At 37.7% G+C, this 17186-nt stretch overlaps 2 protein-coding genes across 4 annotated transcripts in view; one reads left to right on the top strand and one right to left on the bottom strand.

Annotated features, from left to right (window-relative positions):
• Nucleotides 1-103: 103 nt before the first annotated feature.
• Nucleotides 104-8786, top strand: LOC126866658 (ras-related protein Rab-32-like). Its single transcript, XM_050620523.1, has 6 exons — nucleotides 104-1776; nucleotides 3127-3159; nucleotides 3943-4039; nucleotides 6113-6169; nucleotides 6498-6742; nucleotides 7598-8786. Exons 1-6 carry the CDS (start codon nucleotides 1674-1676, stop codon nucleotides 7720-7722), a joined length of 660 nt encoding a protein of 219 aa, XP_050476480.1. The 5' UTR covers nucleotides 104-1673; the 3' UTR covers nucleotides 7723-8786.
• LOC126866652 (G-protein coupled receptor moody) overlaps nucleotides 8370-17186 on the bottom strand; it is a 16759-nt gene continuing 7942 nt past the window's right edge. Inside the window, exons 1-9 of one of the 3 annotated variants that reach the window (XM_050620507.1) lie at nucleotides 15885-16131; nucleotides 14307-14445; nucleotides 14019-14159; nucleotides 13659-13829; nucleotides 12671-12798; nucleotides 12432-12585; nucleotides 12076-12275; nucleotides 10395-10583; nucleotides 8370-9407 (exon numbers count right to left, since the gene is read on the bottom strand). In XM_050620507.1, the coding sequence (XP_050476464.1) occupies nucleotides 9322-9407; nucleotides 10395-10583; nucleotides 12076-12275; nucleotides 12432-12585; nucleotides 12671-12798; nucleotides 13659-13829; nucleotides 14019-14159; nucleotides 14307-14422 (1185 nt within the window). In that variant the 5' untranslated portion in view covers nucleotides 14423-14445; nucleotides 15885-16131 and the 3' untranslated portion in view covers nucleotides 8370-9321. Of the gene's footprint in view, nucleotides 9408-10313; nucleotides 10584-12075; nucleotides 12276-12431; nucleotides 12586-12670; nucleotides 12799-13658; nucleotides 13830-14018; nucleotides 14160-14306; nucleotides 14446-15884; nucleotides 16132-17186 lie in introns of those variants that run through there. The other 2 variants (XM_050620508.1, XM_050620506.1) reach the window with 2 other exon arrangements.

The following is a 17186-nucleotide window of genomic DNA, read 5'->3' as shown; positions in this document are numbered from 1 at the left end:
CAGAGTTTACAAAACGATTCAACGTTTAAACAGCTTGCATATCGGCGATCTCGATTTCCAGTATGAATCTGAAAATAGATAGAGTTTCTCTGAATTAACAGCGCGATTTGTCAAGTAACGAAACGATAGCCTGTTTGAAAAATATATCGACGAAAATACAACGAAGATACGTGCGAGAAAACGCCGATATCGCGATCTTCTTCGAGTACGTATCTGCAAGCGCACTTGCGCACCAGAAGCAGATTAAACGTTATCAGCCGCTTAGCGATACGGACCATGGATGACATCGAAGCGACGTTAACGTCGCAGTATTATATGTAGTTTAAATATAAATGAGTCAACTTATCCGTGGCAGCGCGGAATCGACGCTGTTCCGAAGCGACTCGATAAAATCGGCGTGGGCAGCTCGTCCGGCGACAACTGTGCTGTTACTGTCGTAACTTTCGCTAGTAACGTGTCCCACAATTTTTCACGCGACGATCGACGAAGACTCGAAGTTGTAATTTGTTCGACAACGATGGAACTTCGCACGAAGATCGCGTAAGGAAAGCGCGATAAACCTTGTTTCTCAATTTTCGTTCTTCGCACCTTCGCGTTTCTTACTAAGAGGCGATATTTCGATTTAGAGTTGCGCCAGCCACTTTGTTGTGCCACATACGAAGATCAGCTGTACGAATCTTTTTATTCGCCATTTATTCTCTCGCATTCTTGTCGAGGAAAGAAGGAAGCTAAACGAATACGAAATACGATGTTGTAGCAATTACCGAAGACACCTGTTGTATCACCTCCTGTAGACACCTGTGTATTATTATCGAAATAAGAAGCTTATTATTATATGGACATTTTGTAAGAGAAGAGGTCTGTTGACGAAGAGACGCGGTGGCGAGGAAGCGCGCCAACGGGAGTCGCAAGTTCCCGTTACGATTAGATAATCGATGCGACGAAATGATCGGTCCCCTATATTGTTTAGGATAATCGAGGTGATTGAACCGATTATAACACTGAAGCAACAGGTTACAATATACACATTGTTCCAACAACTTTGTAAACATAGATAGGTGTGTTTACTTAAAAGTTACTTGAGTAACTAAGAGTAACAAGAATATTAAGTAAGATTGCTTGAGTTAAATAGATGACTGATCCAGGGCTGACAAAGCAGTCAAGACATTGGCCGGCCAACGTATGGAAAATTAGTCAAGAGATGTTGACTGTTCTAAGGATGACAAATCGGTGAAGTTCGGCAACGATGCTATCCCAGAGGAAAACTACTGCTAGGTATTGGTCGCTTGCGAATGGAAATGACCGTTGAATATGGGAAAAATTCGACCTTGCCAGTTTTTATCTGATAGGACAATAATCGTAAGGAACGCGTCGATCGAGGGATGGATTTTAGTTTACGTAAGGAGTCACCGGACGTAACAAGGTCCGAGCGTTGAAGACGAAGGGAAACCGAGTGTTTACGAGCACAGGAAAAGGCGATAGCGTGGTCGAACACGATAGATTATAAATCGGGAGGCAAGAGACGTCGTGTGTCGACCCCTTGAGCCACCGAGATCGAGCTTCTCGCTTTCTTTCGTTTGTCAGTTTACCAGCCAAGCTAAATACAATCGCCGGTGGGACCATCAGTCGTGTTTTCGTCGATCTGCAACGAGATACACAACCGTGAAGAGGAGATGAGCACACGGAAGCCGAGGAGAGACTCGGACATTCTGCTGTCCAATTTCGCCCACAAAGAGCTGCTCTTCAAGTTCCTCGTAATCGGTGACTATGGTGTCGGTACGTCGAACACGTTTTAAGATTCCTTTTTGAAAAATCCGCCGTCGTTATCCACCCGTTAGTATCGTCGTAGTTTTATCGTAGTTTTGTTCCAACTTGTCGCGATAATACGCGCATTTTGACGGAGACGGTCGACCCTCCGTTTCGTAGGTTCTCGCGTCGTGGAAATTTGGTTATTCAGTCGTCGTGGTACGTACGATGGTGCTCGCTTTGCAACTGATACAATTTTGTACGTAAATTCAAACGATCCACCGTCCCGTGTTCGTGTCCATGACGTTCGGTGTTTCGAGCTCGCATAATCCGATTAACGAGAAAAGCGAGTGGATAATAGCGAGAGTAGGTAAGAAATTATCGATAAGAATTACTTCTCGCGTGCTTCGTTCTTTCTGCTCGTCGAGACAGCCGAAAGTATTTCTGGAATAACGTTGCTATCTGTTAAGCCGGATTTACAATTCTGACCAACGATTTATTGTTTATGCGAGTAACGATAGCGAGTATTAGCGGCAGTAACGGATGTGTATCGTTCTCGATCAGCAGACACTTTGACTAGAACGTTGTTTCGAAACGAGCGAAACGCGTCAACGTAAAAGTACTTCGTCTCCTCCGCATTTCTATTTTCTGCTTAACAGCGGATTACGCGGAAATACGTTCGTTTTATATAAAATTCTCACGTGTATATTCCGACATGTAATTTGAAAGTGCTTTATAATGCGATCTAGAGAAGTGCGCAGAAAATTGTTACTACTGGGAAAAATGTTTGATATTAACGAAAAAAAAAAAAAAAAAAAGAGATACTTTTGTGCGATCAGTACGAAATGTATCGAGGCGTTTTAATACATTTGATGTTAAACGCCAGTGTTTCGTAGACGTTGCAAACTATTTCTTCGGGTCTGTCAGAACTGCGACGTCTAGGAAACGTCGGCGCAAAATGCAACGTACACGATTGCTGCTGAAAAAACAGTAACGCGAGATTTTACGGTGGAAGTTTGAAATTAAAAATGTTTGAAAATGTTGGAATTTTATATCATTGTTGTTCCTTGGAAACCTGTACTCTTGTAATCTCGCTAGATTAGAATTGAAAGCAAAAGAAAACTTAACGTAAACCTCAAGTTGAATACGACTTGAATACGACTTGAATACGACTTGAATTCAACTTGAACTCAACTTGAACTTTAAGTATAAATACGCGTGATAAATTTATCTGAGACCTACTTTCTCTGACATATCGTACACAACCTCTAAGAATATTCTAATTTTATAAAAATTCTCAAATTGTAATTTTCCTAGAATTTACTTTTATTCCTTCGATGATCCTTATTTTTTACTTCAAAATTTATTATTGTTTTTCAGGAAAGACGGCATTGGTTAGAAGATACACAGAGGGTAATATAAACATTAGTACATACATTATCGCGTAAAATCCGATTACAGAGAAAATTGTGTGCGACTTGCGATTTTCTCTTTTCTCAAATTAAAGGAAACTTTCTTTAAAAACGAGTCAAATGCACATTGTGGGTTCAAGGAGTTCGCTTTACAGAAATTTCGATTTAAAGAAACTACGAATTTGTTCGGTCCACGAACGTCTGAAAATGAAATCGTAGGATAGCGATAATTACAAAATTTATTAAAATTGTTTTAAAATTTACCAAACGATCTTTGTATATTCGGTGAATTTGATGTAAAATTATACAAGTGAAAATCTAATTATCAAAGTCTATGTGTATCAAAGTTATTTTTCGTGCTTTTAATTCGCGCCAGTTAAGCTTCCACATTCCGCGGCTCTTCTTCTCGTGCTTCTTTGATTCTTCTTCGAATTAATTGCAAAAGAAATATAAAAGAACAATGGGATATGCTCCGTAACGTGTGAAGGTTAACGATGATGTTCGTTATCTTCTCATTATTCTCTCGTATCTCTGTAAATAAGCGTAAATAACGTTCTCATTGAAGTATTCGTTATTTTTAACAAGAAAGAAACGTGTTCCTCTTTAACCGATAATATTGTGAATTGTGCATAAGCTTCGTTATAAGTAATTAGTTGGTTATTAACGATCGAGAATAACGTTGCTCGTTATTATGAAATATCTTCGATTTCCTCTGCTTCGCCTTAATACGTAGATTTGTACGTCAGTATTCTTCAACGATTGATCGATGTTTCTCTTTTTTCAGGAAGGTTTACGTCCAATTATAAGATTACCATAGGCGCTGATTTCGCAATAAAGGCAGTCGACTGGGACCGATTTACTAAAATTAACTTACAATTATGGTATTGCTTTATCAGTTTGTTTGCCTGCTGGTTATTCCGCGTGTTAATTCGATAGAATCGTCGAAACCGTGTAGCATAAAACACACGAGAAACATATATTCGTTGATCGAAGTTAAATCATCGAGTATCAGAATTAGTCCTTTCACGATTCGATCTTTTCCTCGTTCGAAAAATAAAATTAGTTTTCTATTAATTATTACTAATATAAATTGCTATATATTTTTTAATAATTTTGCAAAGAAGATGTTAATTGGGTAAAATCGTCGAAACTATATAGCATAAAACACACGAGAAACATATATTCGTTGATCGAAGTTAAATCATCGAGTATCAGAATTAGTCCTTTCACGATTCGATCTTTTCCTCGTTCGAGAAAGAAAATTAGTTTTCTATTAATTATTACTAATATAAATTGCTATATATTTTTTAATAATTTTGCAAAGAAGATGTTAATTGGGTAAAATCGTCGAAACCATATAGCATGAAAACACACGAGAAACATACAGGGTGGTTGGTAACTGGTGGTACAAGCGGAAAGGGGGTGATTCTACGCGAAAAAAGAAGTCGAAAATATAGAATACAAATTTTTCGTTCGAGGCTTCGTTTTCGAGAAAATCGACTTTGAATTTTCGGTCGGTACGCGTGCACTTCATCGCGTCTCGTTATAACGGATCTCACTGTAGATCGTTGTCTCGATGGAAAAATTAAAAAAAAAATATTTCCGCTTGTACCACCAGTTACCAACCACCCTGTATATTCGACGTTTCGAATTTAAATTAATCGAAGTTAAATCATCGTGTATCAGAATTAGTCCTTTCACGATTCGATCTTTTCCTTGTTCGAGAAAGAAAATTAGTTTTTTATTAATTATTACTAATATAAATTGCTATATATTTTTTAATAATTTTGCAAAGAAGATGTTAATTGGGTAAAATCGTCGAAACTATATAGCATAAAACACACGAGAAACATATATTCGTTGATCGAAGTTAAATCATCGAGTATCAGAATTAGTCCTTTCACGATTCGATCTTTTCCTCGTTCGAGAAAGAAAATTAGTTTTCTATTAATTATTACTAATATAAATTGCTATATATTTTTTAATAATTTTGCAAAGAAGATGTTAATTCGGTGGAATCGTCGAAACCATATAGCATGAAAACACACGAGAAACATACAGGGTGGTTGATATAACTGGTGGTACAAGCGGAAAGGGGGTGATTCTACGCGAAAAAAGAAGTCGAAAATATAGAATACAAATTTTTCGTTCGAGGCTTCGTTTTCGAGAAAATCGACTTTGAATTTTCGGTCGGTACGCGTGCACTTTATCGCGTCATAACGGATCTCACTGTAGATCGTTGTCTCGATGGAAAAATTAAAAAAAAAAAAATTTCCGCTTGTACCACCAGTTACCAACCACCCTGTATATTCGACGTTTCGAATTTAAATTAATCGAAGTCAAATCATCGATTATCAGAATTAGTCCTTTTACGATTCAATTCTTTTCTCGTCCGACAAAGGAAATTAGTTTTCTATTAATTATTACTAACATAAATTGCTATATATTTTTTAATAATTTTGCAAAGAAGATGTTAATTGGGTAAAATCGTCGAAACCATATAGCATAAAACACACTAGAAACATATATTCGTAATCGAAGCTAAATCATCGAGTATCAGAATTAGTCCTTTTACGATTCAATTCTTTTCTTGTCCGACAAAGAAAATTAGTTTTCTATTAATTATTATTAACATAAATTGCTATATATTTTTTAATAATTTTGCAAAGAAGATACGTTGTACTACAAGTCGAGACCAATTTTACGTATATTTATCGTTAATTAGTAACTTGTAAAAATACAACGTCGTGATATAATACTTTTACCATAGTTTTCTGATCGTTTGTTAATCGGAAGAAAATCGAGAGAAAGAAATACAACGAATTTCGAAAGATCGGTATTTAAAAACGAGCTTTCCGACCGAGTAATCGAGAGAGATGAAATTCTACAGATAAATATAATTACTGTCTCGATACGGAAAACATATTCTTATCATCGTTGATTTCTATTTCTAGGGATGTCGCTGGCCACGAAAGGTTCGGATACATGACCAGAATTTATTACAAATACGCGTAAGTAATTACTGTAATTATTGGAAATTACAAGCAACGCGTAATTCGCTAACAAAATTATTCATCGGAAGTGCAACGATAGTTTCTTTTCATACTATGTTTATAGCTATAAATCCGTGCGATAAAGTCACACGGATAAAATTATTTTAAAAAACCATAAACCATAACAACGTCTAGTTCTATCGAAAGAAGAGAAAAATTGAATTAAATTTTGTCGCAGCATTTCATGATTTATTTTTAAACATTGATCCGATTAGACTATACGGGCTATTTTTAGACCGATAAAATCCTACGATAATACTACGATAATTTTGCGTTTAATTTTCAGAGTAGCTGCAGCTTTGGTGTTCGATATTTCGCGGATAGCCACGTTTCAGTCGATCAAAAAATGGTTGTGCGATCTGCGGGAAAAGGTCACGCTCCCAGATGGTTCGGAGATACCAGTCGTCCTATTGGCGAACAAATGTGATATTTCTTGTCCGTCGGTACCCATCGAACAAATTGCCAGGTTCTGCAAAGAGAACAACATTGGTGCCTGGTATGTAACGTCTGCCAAAGAAAATACGAATATCGGTAAGTATGCGACGAATTCTGAATTTCTATTTATTCGTGAAACATTTGAAAATGCAATATCTCGCGAGACGTTCAAAGATACCCGAAGCATCTGCTGATACACGAAGTATGCTCGTTAATTGGTAGACGAGAATAAACCTCTGTTTCGTTCCATAGACACTCGGTCAATTCCATCTCCGCTTACTTTATTTCATTTTGTATTTTACGGAAATAGGAAACCGCGTGAACAACCGCGGTTTCATAATTAAACGAAGACGCAACGCTTTCGCGGTTTCGTATCGGGCGATCATTAAATAAATCGGCAATTGCTCGTTGCTTCGTTGCTGTACGATTGAAGCAAATTATAAAGGCAATTAGAAAGGTGAATCAGTGTGGCAGAGACAGGGAACGAGGGAGGAAAAGACTGACTGAGGGAATTGGAAAAGAGAGGTTAGAATCTAGACGAGTAGGTTAGGTAAAGATCGATGATTTGTAAGATTGATGATTGCGAAGATGCAACGGATGATGGACACGTGTAATAGTTGAGAGTCAGATGGTAGACGGTAGATACGTGGTAGTAAAATAATGGTAAAATTAGGCGATGCGAGCGAGCGAATGGATGTGTGTGGGTGTTCGTGGGATGTTCAAGCGAGAGTGGCGAGGCGAATAGGGAGAACAATTGTAAACGGAATTCCTGTCGTGGCAAGCAGGCTAAAAATAAATTGTACTGCTTAACAATTACTATTTAACAATTGCCATGTTGCTCGTCGTGATATAAATTGCTAAAGCATAGGTAGAGGAAATTTGGTAAGAGGAAATTCTCGTTTGATGATAATACCAATATTTTACTAGCCTAATTTCGTATCTGTGTTTCAGATGTGGCGATGCGTTATCTCGTGGAAAACGTGCTGAAGACCAGAATCGACGTTGATATTCGTGATTCCGTGCGATTACGAGATAAATCTGGCATTCGACAAAGGAGCGAATGTTGCAAATTATAATCGCGCGATTATAGTTCGCGTGTTTATCTATGCGATTTTAATTTATCCGCGATGCGTATACTTTAATATGTTTATAACGATTAATCGTAATCTGTAGGAGCACGTCAATGGACGTTGACATGTTACAGATGCGCCTAACAATCCGAAAGTTTTAATATGCTACAGCGAAATTAAACATATTTGTTTGAAAATACACGCACGATGAATTTCTAGGGCGACAGAGTTTTTATCTCGGCTAATAACTAACAAGTGAATAATCCTCAAGAGATTACCAATTTTTTACACGTCGGATAATAGTCTTATTTGCATTTTTTACATGTCGGATAATAGCCTTATTTACATTGTTTACATGGCGGATAATAATCTTATGTACAACGATGCGAACGTTCGTAAATTGCGGAGAGAAATTACGAATATTTATTTTAGAATGCACAATAAATTTTTAAGGCAGTAGGATCTTCGTTTCGTTTAACATAACTATCGAGCGGATAATTTTATACGGCTCAACTTTTTATATTTCTTCGTATTTATCGTTACATCTGTTGTTAGATAATAATCGCGTATTTTATAAAAATCTGAAACAAACAGTTTTATTTAAGCGTTTCTATGTACGAGATCACACGTCAATGGGTAAAAACAACGAGGAATCGTTTAAATCGATAGATTTATTTGATTTGTACTTTGATAACTCTTTAACATTATTTGCGTTCGTAAATCAACCAAGGGAAATATTATAAATAAATATGAAGCGAATTCGTAACATCGCGAGTTACGAAATGTCTTTAAAATTCGCTATTACATTCTTATTGTATTTTTACATTGTGGTAACAAGAATTAACACGTAACTTCTATGTACAAACATATTCACGTGTTACCTTTGGTAAATATTCAACACTCGTTCCAGTGTGCTACAAAATTAAATATACTTGGTATTCCTTTGCCAAGTTTTACAATATGCAATTTGTCGGTCGACAAATAACGTATCATTTATTATACGACATTGGCCACGCTTTGCTATTATCTAATCTAAATAAATCTAACAACAGCTCTGCTGTGCGTCTTTAGTTTTCCTCTATTCTCTTAGACCTCTGAATAATTACGTATACCGTTCGCAGATCTCTATTTACATTCTCTTCTCTCTCAACGACCATTTTCTTTCTTTCTTCTTCCTCTATAGTTTACTTATATACTTAATCGTAGTAGATACAAGTGTTTCATAGCATTTCAGACGCGAAATTCATTTTAGTCATGGACAAAGATCGCAATTACAATATCGTACAAACGTGTGCAATGTTCGACTTTGCTTTCGACTCGTAGCTTTGTTCTTCGATAAAAACGAGCAACCATTCGATCATTCGACTAGTCTCTATAAGATCTGCTCGAAATATTTATCTTTGTTTTTTAAATTCAGACTTATGTTACGCACTGAGTATACTTCCTCGTTGTTTTTGATCAGCAAGTTAATCGAGTTCCTACTGTATGTGTTTCCATGAATCTTCTCTATCGTTTCCATGCTCTTCGATCTGCCATCGAAATGGATAATAAAAATTCCTGTTACAAAACACTCGGAATACTGACATTTTGTCCTCAGAACCAAGCTTATTCCTCGAAACGCGAGTTTCTCACTGGATTCATAGCAATGGAGACCGTCGACACCATCGTCTTACTGAAGTCCTTCGAATAATCTGAAAAAAGAAACATGGTACGAATGCGGATCAATTCGTAATGCTGGTTCTCTTTCGAACGCGTGCTTCGACAAACGATGTTGTGTCGTCTAGCGGCAAGCAGAAAGCTGTTAATGAAGATCAGAGGGAAAATGAATCGCGAGTGTCGTTAGTTCGCTGTAGTTTCTACTCTGCTGTGACTCGAAGAGGTTAGGTTTAGGACAGAAATGTTAACAAGCTACTAAGATATTTGCTGAATCTACGGAATTAATTGGCGAGAAAACAAACGAGAGGCTAGTGCTAGATGGCGCGTGCAAAACGTTTTATTTCTACGTAAATTCGAGACAGCTGTTGATCTTCCACATTTCCATACTTCATCTAGCGATTACTGTGAAATTATATCGTAGTTTTACGTACGTTACTTATACAAGTCTACTTATACAAGCTGTTAGTTGATATTTTCCAAAATAACAGGTCATCGCAAGATATAAAGATGATATTAGGATTTGTAGCGGCGCAGGAGTCAAAGGACGACGCGAATCGAGACCGACTCGTGTTGTTGTTTTGCCTCGGGACATTGACACAGCCTTGATGCATGAAACGTAATGACAAATAAACTCCGGACAGAACAATGTCGACGCTACGTGCAACCGTCGAATGAAGGCGAATTCAAATTTTCCGACTTTCCCCCGACCAGCATAAATAAACAGACGCGATCGCGAGAACAGTATCTAACAGTATCTATCAGTTAACAACCAGTTATCAGTATATAGCGACATTTTTTCTCCTGTTAATATTTAGCGGTCATACGAGACGAAGATGAGATGACAAAGATGAGAAAATACGAGATGAAAAATGAAAGACGTGTGCATGCACGCGTGACCAATTGCGATCTTAGAAAGCAGCGAATTTGTGCCCTTGACTTACGAAGTGAGCGAAGTGTGGTCGCTTAGCTCGCGTTCGGTCAGAGCTTGGTGAGCGTTACCACGCGACGGTGCTCGAAGTTACCTTGGCCGTAGTCCTGCTGTTGATGATGACCAGGTGCGCTGCTCCCATAGGGTGACAGACTCGCCCTTATCCGCGAACATCCTATCACGCCAGCGTACGCTTGTCTGTATTGCTTGTTCATGATCACGTAAATGATCGGGTTCACGCAAGAGGCAAAGTAGAGGAGCAGGTAGCCCAAAATGTGAAATTCTGTGACAAGAAACAGCACGTAACATACAATGCTTTACTTTGTTGTTGTTGTTGCCAGATGAAAAAACAAATTCAAGATCGTTGTAATTAAATCGCCTTGTAATAAGCTCGAAACAATCCACGAACTGCAGACAGTTTGTACGACGTATAGAGCTTATCCCTCGGACTAATCCCAAAATATTGCGTTTGGTTGTTCCAGAGGTGTCCTTTGCAACAATTTTGCATCTTTGTACAAACGTGAAACCTAATTTCCTGTCAAACGTTGCGCTCTTTATCTTAATAGGACAAAATGGATCGTGTATAATTCAATAAAATAATGTAAAAGAAATGTTACGTCGCGTAACACTCTACCTAGACCAGGCCACACACCGACACCAGATGTTTTCGAATACTTACTGCGTACCCTCAATAGTCTCAAGTGCCCTTCATGAATCTCAGGAATTCCTAGTCGAGGTCCTTCAAACCGAACAAACATCTGTTTTCCGAATCATTTCTAAAGACCATTGTCTACTACGGCTTGACAAGGAAAAGTTAGTTTTTCTAACGTACGATGCAACTTTCCTCCTACTAACTATACCTCCTACTTTCTATCGAGGGCGGCTAAGACCCTTCCTAGTCCACCAACCTTCGTTTAACCAATTAACAACGAAGCCTATTTTCCTCACTCTCTTAGCCAAAATCGTCACCAACAAATCCGATGGTCCCGTGCGCTAGACACACCCATCCTTAGCTTTCCTCCGCCACAGCATCGTCTCCGAACATCACTGATTTTCCATCCTTCGTACAGTCAACATCCTTTGACCGGGAATACACCCGTAGATCAGTCACTCACTCATCTTATACATACGCACCAGCGTAACTGTCTTCTTTACAAGTTGTTAGAATAAACGGTGATATATAACTTACTATACAGTGTTACATTCATTGAACCACCTCTGTTATCTTAACCGAAACAGGTGAACGACTATTCCGCGGCGTCGATTAACCGAATCGTAGCGAGAATTTACGCCTCTCGCTGACGCGTTTTCCTAGCGACCGCGTCAAGAAATATAATATCCGATGTTTGTTCCGATTTTGAAACAACTTGACGAAACAATAAATTTTGCTTAGTACCTCTCCATCGGGCAAATTGTTTCCAAGCTGAGAAACGTTGCCAGAAGTATCTTTAAATAGGCTCGTTGATTTTTAATAAAATATTCAGATATTTGTTGAAACCATACAGAATGAGAAATTCCTTGCGTCGTAGCAGGCAATCGAAGAATAAGTCTGCTTGATTGTCGTGATAAAGGCACGTGTTCGATAGAGTGAGAGGACACCATACAATTGACCAAGTTTAAGGAACGACGGCTATTGATTTTATTATTTTTCATATCGTAAAGGTAGAACAATTTTACTAATGGCTCTACGCTGGTCTAAAGGTTTTATATTAATGCACAGTCGTTGGTACTTTAATGTATTGATGGTAAATAGGTAGATTCATGAGATGTATTACCTGGATATCTAACTTCGGCGTCGGAGACTTTAACGATGGTAATTGGAAGGTAACAGGCGACGAAACTGAGGAAAATGGCTAGTACCATTTTTGTGATTCGCCATTCGCTACGCCTCTGTTTGATCTCTCTGGTATCCCTGCCGGGTGTATGCGGCGATTTTATCGTCGGAGACGCGTGCTTTCGCATTCTTGTTTCGGATCTACGAACCAGGAGAGATATTTCAACGTACATCTCTATATATTTCGTGAAATATATCTCGAGCATTTGCGATACGAATCGAAGCATCGAGAACGTATGGGATATTTTTGAAAATACTCTCTTAATTTATAAATACAGAAGCAAATAAGTTGTTCACCTGTGTACGACCCAGAATATCTTAGTGTAACATCCAACGATTATTACGCAGGGTATCACGAAACCCACCACGAAAAGAAAGGTTTTCGATGAGTAGCCTTTGCTGTCCTTTACGATGGAGCAAGTTTCTAAATTCGGATCGTAGTCGATTCTACCTGAAACGTAAAAGAGCGAATAACAGAAAATAAAATTCTGCTGCTTTTCAAGTTGGCGTGAACCGCGATGCATTTTATGTCTTACCCCAAATTCCTAAGAGGGTGGGCACCTGCATCCCATAGGAGAACAACCAACAGAATACGATCATAAAAGCGATCCAATATTTCTTGTAAACTTTGCTGTACAATCCGTGGTGAGCTATCATGATGTATCTAAAATTATCGTAATATCGTAATTACTAATTATAATGATATCGTAATTGATCTTGCGAGATAAATTTTTTCACGAAGAGGTTCTCCGTTACAAATTCTTTGCCCAGTGAAAGTAAAGCCGGAGATTCACCGGAAAATCAGGCTGCAAGCTTTGCCATGTTATACTAGATCACGCTATGTTGTACTATGTCGTAGAATTTATACGATATTTTTTATCTATACAATCACTGTGCAAAAATGTCTAACTAGATCATTTTTTCGCTGTATATTCGATGGTCAAAAGAATTGTAAATGCGAGTGAGACATGTAAAAGAAGATTGTACGATACATAAAAACTCTGTTGTATGCAGTCGTGACACAAAGGATATAACCTAACAAACACGAAGATGGTACCCCGCTGGGGTTAGCCACTCATATGATAATCAAACAGCCAAAAAATTCTACCAAATGTCCAAATCGAACAAATTGTGAATGTAAACAACTAAATAAAAAAAATAAAAAAATATGCAGTCGTGTAATATTCTTTAAAGGTCCTTAAAATATCGCTTCTGAAATTTAAAGCGAGAAACTTCTTTGACCAGAAACTTTCCTGTGCCACTGTATCTTCTATATATATATATTTTGAGTTGAAATTTTGCCACTAGAATCGTGACACCCGTGTCTCCTCGCTGTACTAATGAAATTTTCATTTCAGGCTGCCTTGTATAATACGCGCAGTATGGCTACTAATAAAAATGTTCTACGGTAAACGTACGAATACTTCCGTATGTATCGCGGCAAATATTTGTAAGCTTAGCGCAACGTAGCGTGGTTTGGCTTATCTTTCAGCTGAACCATCGGCTAAAGTACATAATACATACCTGTTGATAGTAATAGCTGCAACGGAGAGGAGACTCACGCCAACGTTTCCATACCTCAAGAAAGGCACGAGAACGCAGAGAAACCGTATATTTACCCAACTTGCATCGATGAATCTGATGGAATCGAACGGAAGTACAAGAAGGCAGAATACGAAGTCTGCCACGCAGAGGCTAGAACAATCAATGAAATTCGACGTGTTGATTTTATAGCAAAAAAATGGCAACGAGTTTTTCGATCAGACATTTCCTTTTCGAATCTTGACTTTGTTCGTAAATGGCGAAACGATATTTGTATCTTAATCATGATCTAATTACGATTTAATTACGACTTTCAAAATCTAGTTCTGTATGTTTGTATACCTTATAATGAAGGCTGCAGCTACGTTGCGAACTTTGGGATACTTGCACAGGGCAATGATCGTCAATAAATTTCCAGCGAGTCCAGTGATCATAATCAGTATCGCGACCACAGCTGCGAACGTCTGCAGCGGTTTAGGGAATCTGTACGTAAAAACGATATAATTTAAAAATTCCCTATTTCCAAGTAGAGCGTTCTTCTTGATTAGGATCCTTTTATCGATCAATTTTTCGTATGTTCAAGAAATGTTGATTTCTACTTTTACGAGTATCGATAACATTCGCAATTACCTCGATACTTCGCCGTCAATTATCGCACTTTCCGTGTTATTCTCCGAAGCGCGCAATAACCATGTGGCCAAGTTATCCATTTTGAAAGGAATTTCGTCTGGTTTCCTGCGGTTCATTCGATTCTGACAACCTCCGAGGCCTGAAAGGAACAGCGGTAAATAAAATAAGACTTCTTAAGTTTTCTAATTAATACTAAGTCTTCTAATTTTAAATAATTCCACGTAGATATAATATTCTGTGATAAACGATAGCGGAGACTAATATTAGTCAGTTAGCTGTTGCGATCTCTTTGAAAAGCGTGTACCTAAAATGCGTGGCGAAAAGTAGGCGATGACGAGTATACTCGTCAAGCACGGAGTATGCGTGGTTCCTAGAATATGGAATTGAGTTGTAAACGAGATGACTGTTTTATCTTTTAATTTTATTACCGACAGGGCTCGTCGTGACACAAAATATTCGCACTCCTTCGTGACGAATATACTCGTCAGAAATAGCTAACTGGTTGATACGAGATCAACAACGCGAAACGAATACTCCTCTGCGTTTAATATCGCTGCTTGTAACAAGTATCGAGGTAACAATATTATTAGAACGATTCAGCAACATTAATATCAGATCGTCGTGAGTAATAAATGTCGACATGCGACAAGGTCTTGTTTCGGTCATTTTTCAGTTATGTAACATTCGAGATATATTTCATTCGATCTATTATTCCTTTCGTTAGTTCGCTAACGTTCTACTGATTTTTAACGCAATTACGTTCGACTTGTCTCTCGATGCCGAAATGGCAAAGACGCTGGACTTTTATTCTAATAATTTAAATTATATTTTTGAACTAAATTTGAAACTAAATTTAAAAAACTAAAATCCCAGACAAGGAACTCTTAAGACTACGAATAAATACACGTAGAGCGAGTGTGAACAATATCCATAGAGTAACCGATCTAACAGAAACTTTCTGGAGCTTGGTCTATCTGGAACATCTTAACAAACAAAAAAATTGTGTACATCTTCTCAGAGATGTCCAAAATTTCATAAAGCAGGAAAATGATTTTTCGATGTTAAAATAAAACGTTCGAACTATTGATCGGAACGTTTATTTATTCCGCTGGTCCGCGATCTCGACGTAGACGAGACTAATTATAAATGATTTACAATTAGCCCTGGTCTATGTGTAATTAGTTGATATATCCATAAATAATTATATCGTGAATTATAAATATTCGAGACTGCGTTTCCTCTCGTACAATCGTATCTCAGAAAAATCGTAAAGTTAGTCAATGGAACTCGGAAGTTGTGAAGTGTCACGAAACGTATCGAGAATGATAACAATAGTGAAAAGATAAGAGACATTTGTGAGGGAATACATTTGTTCATTGAATTTTACAGGCCTGTGAATTTACGCGTTATAAACACAGGGCGACGTGAATTCCCACGAAGAGGAAACCGCGACCTAAACTTGCAGAGTGATGCATTATGCGTGACGTAAAGAGGAAGTTAGGTCGTTGCTTTGAAACAATCTAAACCGAATCGAAACATATTCAATGAAACAGTTTGATTCGATCTGGAATTACTTACGCAACTGTAGCGTTGAAAATTGTTCGATCGATCAATAATTTTAGGCGTCGTGAAAGTTCCAAATAAATCTGTCGTCGTGATTTGCACGCCATCGATCGCCTAAACGCTGCAAATCTTGTAGAGAACAAAAAAAAAAAAAGAAAAAAAACTCGTAAGAACAACAAGATTTTGTTATGAAAAATATTTATCTCGCGCGTAGTTTAATCTTTCAAGAAAGTTCGAAATATACGCTACATGACGAATATAGATAATAGAATAATAATTATATCAAATAAACAAATATACATATTTACACTTTGTTAAACAATAAATTTGAAATCTGAAAGTTACAGTGGAACGACGAATATCAATGCGATCAAGCTGAATCGCAAACGAATACTGATTAAGCCAAGAGATACGAAATTTACGCGTATGTAAATGTTGATATTTCTTATCGGTGGATGATGCTACAATGATGTAATATAATACGATATAGAGTATTATTCTGAATTTAGTATGGCTTCCACTCATCCGCTAATTACGTACTCTTAAGCTAACTGGGTAAATACTAGTCGATTCATCGTCTGGATGATAATTCCTCTATTTTAGTCTTCGTTCTGTCAAAAATAAATCGTATCGTACTCATATTCGCGACCATTAAATCTCCAACTGAAATCGATTCGTCTTTGACTAGCAATTCTTCATTTTATTTAATTGCTGGCCAAATCAATTTCATTTCAATTCTTCGATGTTTTCTGATTTAAAAAACGACTCGATTTAGCTAACCTCGCTGCACTCTTTTGGTAATTATCGACCCGATCGTATTTTTCTCGTGTCGAACGGCATCTCGCGTTTGAATGGAATACGAAAGACTATTACCGGCACATGTGTACTTTTCATTCCAATTTTACTAGGAAACATTTTCTCCGAAACATTAGAAGCATTTTCGTTTGTCGAAATAAGCGAGTAAGATCGAAGCGTAGAAAATCAACGACAATAGCACGATCAAAGAAAAGATAAATGTTTTTCCTTTTTGTTTCCAACGATGGTAAGTTATTCTTCGACGATCGTTAGGATAAAGGAACTCTGGTGTTCCTAGAGCTAATCGTTACGGATAATCTGCGATCGTTTAGGTAGCTGTATGATACAAATGGAAGGAACGTCGATGATAAAACGTGACCGAAGGACTGTGTTATTATTTATGGGCAGACTGGAAGATTGTCTTTATCCGACGGAAGTAGGTCATCTGGAGGATTTACGAAGGACGATATAAGACGACTGCGAGCAGCGTCATCCTAATTAATTCTTCCCTCTGCGAACGAT

This window comes from Bombus huntii, chromosome 6 (assembly GCF_024542735.1).
Source record: "Bombus huntii isolate Logan2020A chromosome 6, iyBomHunt1.1, whole genome shotgun sequence".
Taxonomy (NCBI): Eukaryota; Metazoa; Arthropoda; class Insecta; order Hymenoptera; family Apidae; genus Bombus; species Bombus huntii.
This window is presented reverse-complemented; position numbering and strand designations above follow the sequence as displayed.

Coding starts and splice junctions, on each gene's coding strand:
- LOC126866658 (XM_050620523.1), top strand. CDS start 1,674: ATGAGCACACGGAAGCCGAGGAGAGACTCGGACATTCTGCTGTCCAAT. Junction 3,160..3,942: donor GGTTAGAAGATACACAGAGG/GTAATATAAACA, acceptor CTCTTTTTTCAG/GAAGGTTTACGTCCAATTAT. Junction 4,040..6,112: donor AAAATTAACTTACAATTATG/GTATTGCTTTAT, acceptor TTCTATTTCTAG/GGATGTCGCTGGCCACGAAA.